At 42.3% G+C, this 8,303-nt stretch overlaps 1 protein-coding gene across 1 annotated transcript; it reads right to left on the bottom strand.

The window, feature by feature from the left end:
- Positions 1 to 6,349: 6,349 nt before the first annotated feature.
- On the bottom strand, positions 6,350 to 8,303 carry LOC147495838 (transcription factor bHLH14-like). Its single transcript, XM_086564562.1, has one exon. It carries the CDS (start codon positions 7,851 to 7,853, stop codon positions 6,423 to 6,425), a length of 1,431 nt encoding a protein of 476 aa, XP_086420688.1. The 5' UTR covers positions 7,854 to 8,303; the 3' UTR covers positions 6,350 to 6,422.

The raw sequence follows: 8,303 nt of genomic DNA, 5'->3' as shown, positions 1-8,303 counted from the left end.
GGGTGTTGGAAAAGGAACCACACGAAACCGGTTTGACCATGAAGAGTTCCATTGAAGCTCAATCATTCTCGATATCACTCTGGTACCTTAGCCGTGAAGTTTCTTTCCTCAACGATCTTGGGAGAGTGTTCAGCGGACAACTTGAAGTGGATTCTGCAAAGGTGTGTAAACTGGTTTTCGCAGACTACCCATCTTGAACCTCTTGATACCTTCTCAATATACTTTCGACGAGACAACTCGAATACCTTTACGCTTTATCTCTTGATCCTCATCCCTAGAATCGTTTTTGGCGCACCCGAATCCCTTCAGAGAACTTCGCTAGCTTCTCTTTCAATCTCCCCAATTTCGACATATCGAACTTCGCTACTAACATATCATCGACATATAGCAACGGGGATGATGTAATTTTGAGTCGAACCTCTTGAAGTAGCAACAATGGTCGGCGTTGCACTTATAGTAGCCATTTCCTTGCATGAAGTTATCAAACTTCACGTACCCAGCGCCTAGGGGCTTGTTTCAAAACCATACAAGCTCTTTTCTCCGAACTGCATACCATATTCTCTTTACCGCTTCTTGATGAAACCCTCCGGTTCTTCGTGATATAAATTTCCTCAACTAGGTCACCATGGAGGAAGGCGGTTTTAACATCAAACCGCTCAAGATACAAATCTTCGGCTACAAGCAACAATACTGACACCGACCGAATAGTATTCGGTTTCACCTTTGGGGAGAATATCTCTGTGAAGTCGATGCACGCTTTCTGCTGAAAACCCTTGACTACTAGCCTTGCCTTGTATCTCGGGAACCATCATGTTCCTCTTTGACTCTATACACCCATTTGTTCGTAGAGGCCTTCTTGCCCGTGGGTAGTTTGGCTAACTCCCCACGCCCACGGAGATGAGGGACTTCATCTCATCTTGCATAGCAAGCTCCCCACTTGCTTGCATCACTCACCTCCAATGCTTCATCATAGCATTGAGGCTCGCCACCATCGATGAAGTAGCAAGTAATTCACATAGGTGGTGGGCGGATATCTAGAACTCGGTATACGTGGCTGGATGTCTTCCTTGGGCACGCGGTGGAGATGTTTCGCGTGGTGTAGTATCCTCATTATTCTCGAGTCACTACTCTCGTCATCCTCGTCGTGGGGCTCCCACATTATATACGACACTTACATCAAAGTCTTCCAACTCAACATACTACGTGCATTCTGCGTACCGGATTCCTTGGTTTGTGCTTCATCTACGTCCTTGTACATCACCTTTTCATTAAAACACAACATCTCTACTACTGAATGATTTTCCGATTTTGATCATCCCAAAAGCGATACCCAAAATCATCACCGCCATAGCCGATGAAGGTGCACTTTAGTGACTTAGCATCAAGCTTGCTTCTAGGCTTGGTCACTAATGTGAACATAGGACCACAACCAAACACCTTCAAATGGGAAAGGTTCACATCCTTCCCGCTCCACACTTCCTCACGGAATCTTAAAATCAAAGGCAGCGATGGTCCTCTATTGATCGGGGTAAGGCTGGCGTGCTAACACTTTTAACTGTTTGGGCAAGCCTCGCTGAGTGTAATGCGATACACCTAGCTCTCTCTGTCGTTGTTCTATTCATCCGCTCTGCAACCCCATTCTGGGGAGGTGTCCACGGCAAAGTCTTTTCCATCTTGATGCCATTGTCGACGGTGCTTCTTAAAACCTGAATCCTCATACTCTCCACCATTGCCGGATCTCGGCTTCTTTACTTTCAAGCTTGTCTCATTCTCAACCATGGCCTTCCAAGTCTTGAACACTTCAAATACTTCCGACTTGTGTCTCAAGAAATAGACCCACACCTTCCTAGTATGGTCATCAATGAAAGTCACAAAATATGACTTTTCGCCAAGTGAAGAGACATTAGCTATTTGGACATCGTAGATGTATCAACTCGAGCCTTCTAGCTTCGGTCGACCCATTCTCACGAAAACTCACGCATTACGCTTTCCAAATACCACGGTTCTCCAGTCAATTTCGGATTTGTAACTTTGGGAGTTTACCGGAAGAGTGAAGGATTTTCATTCCTTTTCACTCATGTGACCAAGTCTGCGGTGCCAAACATTCGGATCCTCTTTGCCATGTGCCCCGACAATCGACTCACAACCATGTGCAGTCATGTAGAAATTACCATCTTTCTTACCATTTGCAACAATCAATGAACCGAGAGGACCCAAGTATCACCCGGTAAAGATTGTAACAAATCCTTCACTTGCGCGATTGCCCCACGAAATCAAATTCTTCCTCAACCGGAACATGTCCGACGTCCCTCGATAACCATGACGAGCCATTCATCTTGATATGCACATCACCTTTGCCCGACAATGTCACAAGGTTGGTAAATCACCGAAGAAAGACCGTTCAAGGTCACGCGCCGGTGTAGTTCTCAAGGAACTCTCGATGTGAGGTAGCATGGAAAGATCTTTGAATCAAAGTACCCAAGACTCTTAGCGTGCTCCATGAACATATCAAAGCGTCATCTACCATTTCAACAACATTAGCTTCTTGATTCTTTTTCTTGTTCTTATTAATGTTGTTGTTGTTTCTTGGTGCGGGCAATTGGGGCTATAGTGGCCGGGCCTACCCATTATTATAGCACACCACTTCACTTATGTCTCGAGGTTTGTGTTCAACGCTTTTGCAATTGGGAGGCTTGAGATTTCGATCTCCCCTCCACTTCTTCTTACTCGACTCTGTTTGGCTTTCTTCCCTACTTCGATTGCTCCGATGCCGACCACAAGTTGATCCGAAGATACCGGACAATCTGTCTCCGGATTTCTCGGTTTAGTACCATACTAACAACATGCTCAAACTTCAACTTGGTCATTCCATGAGCCACTAATAGCCGCCATAGTCGCCTTCCAACTTGGCAATTGTCCAAGTATCGCCAAAGCTAGCACCTCATCACTAAATGTAATCTCAACCCGACTCAATTGGTCCTTAGTTTGGTTGAATTCATTTAGGTGATCCTGAAGGAAGTCCCTCCAACATTTTCATACTAAGCGGCTTGGTGATCAAATAGACTTTGTTTGCGGTAGGGTTGTTCATACATCGTAGTAAGTGCCTCCATGAGGAGACTTAGCGCGTCTTCGGTTTTAATATTGAAGGCTACCGAGCGAAAGACTCAATCGGATTGTGGCCAAGGCCTTTCTATCTTGCAAATCCCATTTATCTTGTGGAATCTCCTCGGGCTTCTCCTTATCAATGTTTCCATCAAATCGCCCGATAGAGAACATCCTCAATTTGCATCTTCCGATAGCGAAGTTTGTTAGTCAAACTTCTCTATCTTAATAGCTTTCCTTTTAGGTCGTCATGACTCTCCACCGAACCAAAACAACGGTGGAGAACTTCCACTTAACCACCCGTTGAGCTTGGGCCACATCTTGGCCATGGGTGTGGGGTTTTATCTTAAAGGCCACCGGTACTAGTTAGTGAGCTTCCCACTTTATCAACCCATGATGAACTCCTTTCTTGTTCAATGTGGGACTTTCTTTTTTTTCGGTCCACACACTCTAACAATCTCCACTTGGACCGAACTCAAAGGAGTATCTCCACCTTAGGCCAGAACTCGAGGGAGTACATTCGTTCATCGTCGAGCCGCGATCCATGCGCCTCACGGGGTGTGCGGGCCTCTAAGGAGGGGCTTTTTCCGACCTCGAGCCTACTCCACCTCGAACATCATTCCATGTTGCTAGATCCAATTTCGAGTTACACTACCGAATCTCTACAACATCCGGGGCACCAATCTTGATTAATAGCGGGCACGCCGTTAAGCAACTCCTTTGAGTTGCGGCATTTGGCGCTCCAAATGAATGATTTCATCTCGATTCGCATGATCGGTGCCTTTGTCCCTTAGAACCATCGGCTCGATACTGGATTGTTAGGTTAGGCACACACACCCGCAGAACTGGGCCTCGGCGCCCGTGGGATAACTAGTCACGATATTGTCCCCACTTAACCACCCATTGAGCTTGGGCCACATCTTGGCCATGGGTGTGGGGTTTTATCTTAAAAGGCCGGTACTAGTTAGTGCGAAGCTTCCAACTTTATCAACCCATGATGAACTCCTTTCTTGTTCAATGTGGGACTTTCTTTTCGGTCCACACACTCTAACAAACAATGCGTAATGTAATGCGTAGTGTGTATGTGTATGTAGAGTCCAAAAATCTTCACTTTTATTTCCATCACGACCCTCTTACTCCTACAATTGAAATTAGACATTGTCACCTTCGGACCGGTGGTGATTATCGGTGAAGCGGTAGTGACATTTTGAGGACACAATTTTATATTATTTCATTTCCGTTACATTTATGTACTTGATTGTCTTGGCTTTGATAACTAGCTAGTTCATTTTCTTAGACTGAAAGTTGCACAGATCTACTTTAGATTTAGATTTAGATTTTTTTTCCTAGCGAAAGAAATAGGCAACCCGTTACACGTTTTCTGTAAATGTCTATTTTTACCCCGAGAGATTAACAAGACATTACACAAAGTGTTTATGACTTAGCTCTAATTTAAATGAAGAAAAATGATAGTTTTGGTTGATGAGAATTACTAGTCTTCATGAGTAAGAAGATGTTTACGTATCCAGCACTGTGTGAGCAGTGGCGGAGCCAGGAATTTGTTCCAGGGTGAGCCGATGTTAGGGTTACAAGTTTGCGACACAATTTAAATAGTTTGTTTGTTCACACGCCGATTTGCTTGTTTCTTTTTAAGTTTTTTTTCTATGACATGTTTTTTTTTAATGAATTTAAAATAATTATTTTTTACGTAAACAAACAATTGTTAATTTATCCAATAATCAATTTACGTTAATTTACATAATAATAGAGATTTCCAATATTGAAAGTGTAGAATCGCAACTACTAATTGGATAGGTTAATTAGTTTATTGGACTACATAATATAACTAATTGGATATGATGTAGTTCTAAGTATTTGTTACTCTTGTTTTATCAATTTATATAGTAAATTTTGAAGAAATTGTCTATTTTCACTCTATGATTAAATCACAGGTAACTTGTGAAATGTTCTAATATATCTATTTCCATAATAATTGGAGGAGCATGCAAGGGATAGTAGGATATGATAGGCTTAGGAAATATGTTTGTGGACAAGTAACTGTTTGCTGTCCACAAAACAGCAGTTGGTGATTGGTGGAGTGCTGTCCGAAAAAACTGTTAAACTACCCAAAAATACTGTTAAAACTGCCCAAAAATACTGTTAACCAATAAGAAGCTGCTGTTTGTGGACAGACTTGTCCACAAATTCGGACTCGATCGGCTTACCGTGGCAGTTCCTTCTTTGCACATAGAGCTGCACATACAGTACAAATGTTTTTTTGTTTTGGTAAAGGAACATAACTTTACATGTGTGGGCCCATGTGTTGAAAGTTGAAACATGTTGAAATTAATTGGGTACGGTGGAAATTACAAGATCCCTGTGGGCACACCTAATATCAACAATTGAGAAGTTTAATTCTATGGATAAAAGAGATAATGCATAGTTGGTTATTGGTCCAAGTTTCACCAAGAGACTAGTAGCTACTATTTGGTTTTGGTGGAATCCAAGATGAGCCATGGCGTGCAGCTCTGCCACTTTGTGTGAGTGAGACTGGAATCAAGCCAACGTAATTTTGGGGGTAATTTTTATAGAGGTTGTGAGCAAGTACTTGGTAGGACACATGTGGTGGTATAGACATATATGCTGTTAGGATAGGCGACACGTCCTCAAGGTATTATGTTGTTTGAGACTGTCATAAAAAGAGTGTGGTTAAGAATGTAATGATGATGAGAGTGTGGTTAAAGATGTGATGATTGTAATGATTTGAGTATTGCAGTGGGTAAAGGCCTGATACTAATGATGACAATGATGAGGGTGGCAGGTGATGTTGAAGTCGAGTAACGAGTCGTTGATGTTGAACCGATTTTGATGAGTGAGCGAGTACTTGTGTTCTTGGAGTCGAGTCGAGTCGAGCTGGCGGAATCATTGTGTGTGCACTGTGTGTACATCATGTGCTTGAGAGATAGGATGTCCCTTACATTCCCTTTCCTGGTTAGTACTCGGAGAACTTAATTAATAATCATATAATATAGATAGTGTCAAAATTTTAACCTAAGCACCTAAATTTTGTTTTGAGATTGATCACTACCTTTCTCTTGTACTTTTTCTCATATACCGAATTTACCTGCTTTTTTCTATCCAAGTCGGTTATATTCTTATTTACAACCCTTGTTTTTTTTCATAACTGCGTAAACTCTAAACAACAATGCTAATATGAAGTAAATTAGAGCTATATAGCGGTTAGATATGATAAGAGAAAACTAGGATATTTGCTTATTTTACAAATTAATACAAGCAAAACTCCGACGAAGAAGTTAGAATTATTCTTCTAATCTGCTAATGAGTGCAGCTTTTACGCTCTCTTCACTCCTTAAGTCCTCAGGAAGCCTGACCACTACATCCAGCAGCACCAGTTCATTGACGCTAGACAAACTCGCATGATGGACTTGAAAGTCGAGGTCTCTAAGTGCATTCATCACTTTTGCTGATGGGTGGTTCCTATCTTCGCATTGGACTCTTATCATTGCGTCCCCTCCAAGAATCTTCACCTCTACTTCGACCACGACAAACTCCCCAGAGTTAGATTTAGAGGTTGAGTGGTGATTATCAATGGTGATACTATGATGACATTGGTCTTCCCGAGTTACTCTTTCCTTCTTTATTCTCTTGCGTTCTTTGTGACATTCTGTCTCCAAATCACCAATCTTCGCCTTAAGCTCATTGATGTATGACACTGCATCTGCTAGCAAAGATGCTTTGTCCATCCTCGACACATTAGGGACTACAGCTCTAAGTGCGTAAAACCGATGATTAAGCTTCTGCCTTCGTTGTCGCTCAGCCTCAACATGGTTCATTGACATGTTCAGCCCGTTACCTGGTTTTCTTCCTCTTTTCTTCGGCTTCCTCTTTTCCATAGTCGCTTGACTCGCTTCTACAACTGGACCATCTGAGCCTGAATGCTCAGAGTCCAACGAAGAGGATAGCCCGCAAGCCAGTGGTCCGTCCTTGTGCGTTTCTGTTTCAGTTTCTTTGTGCACCTCAGCAGTTATGCCAATATCTGCAAACGCAAGATATCGATCAACAAATGGAGCTAGACCACCTGGGCTAGCTTGTTTCGAGACGAAGCCAGCCTGGTCCGAACCAAATACAGACTTGGCATGTTGCACTAGTTCCCAGTTCTCTCTGAGCAAGTCCGACGAACCTAATTCAATAGTCCCACTCAAAGTAGGAATACACACCAATGTCTGAATGCCATGCATTTGAGCTTCTTTAGTTCTCTCACTGTTGTACTGCTGAAGCTCTTGAAGACCAGTCAGCCATACATAATTGCCACTCCCATAAGCACTGGCTGGTATGTCGTCACCAACTGCAAAAGACCGCGTTAATGACATCGTATAAAACCATTCAATATCAGTGACATCTCCTTCCATAGACCAATCGGTCGTCTCCAGTAAGTAGTCACTTATTAGTCCTTTGAGTGCTTTCTTTTGCTCCAGCCCAACTCCAAATGTATTGTTGTTCACTTGAGTGTTGGGCTGTTTAGTGATAGTATCTTTGGTACCACAAAAATGGCCATCACCCCAAGCCAATACCAGTCCACCATTAACATCCTCGGATTTTTGCCAGAAGATGGCGTAATCCCACTGTTCAGGTCGGCTTTCGACAAAAAACTGGAGTGTTTGTTGGAGTGTTGATGATGTTTCTCGACAAGGTGAGTAGATTGAAGATGGTGTCAATGAGGAAGTGCTCATCTTTCTATACTGTGAAAACACTTGAATTGGTAGTAATGGAATGTAATGTTATAAGCTAATATAAGCGTGGAAAGGATGGAGACGTCAATATAGTAACGATCAGGGATTTGTGGTTTGATATAGAAGTAATTTTAGGCAACAAAAAAAAACCAGAGATCAACATCCTATGATAATGAAATTGCTTAAAAATCTGTCATCACTCAGCAGTGTGGGCCGAGTTCCTTTGTATGTCCGCATTTTCGTACTATTGGCCACCATTACCATGTGATTGAAAGTGAATTTCTTTATGTTATTCATTCATATAATGGAGTGACTGAGTGGGACTTGACATTTGTTTGGTGTAATATGTGGTCTTAAAGAAAAACGTGCTTTAAGTGTAGCTGTAAAATGTCCCTATTTGTTTGCACGGGCACCCGAGTAAATTGAGACCTAATAATATCCACAATTCTA

This window comes from Coptis chinensis, chromosome 6 (assembly GCF_015680905.1).
Source record: "Coptis chinensis isolate HL-2020 chromosome 6, ASM1568090v1, whole genome shotgun sequence".
Lineage (NCBI taxonomy): Eukaryota > Viridiplantae > Streptophyta > Magnoliopsida > Ranunculales > Ranunculaceae > Coptis > Coptis chinensis.
Note: the sequence above shows the minus strand (reverse complement) of the source record. Positions and strands in the feature narration are given on the sequence as shown.

Coding starts and splice junctions, on each gene's coding strand:
- LOC147495838 (XM_086564562.1), bottom strand. CDS start 7,853: ATGAGCACTTCCTCATTGACACCATCTTCAATCTACTCACCTTGTCGA.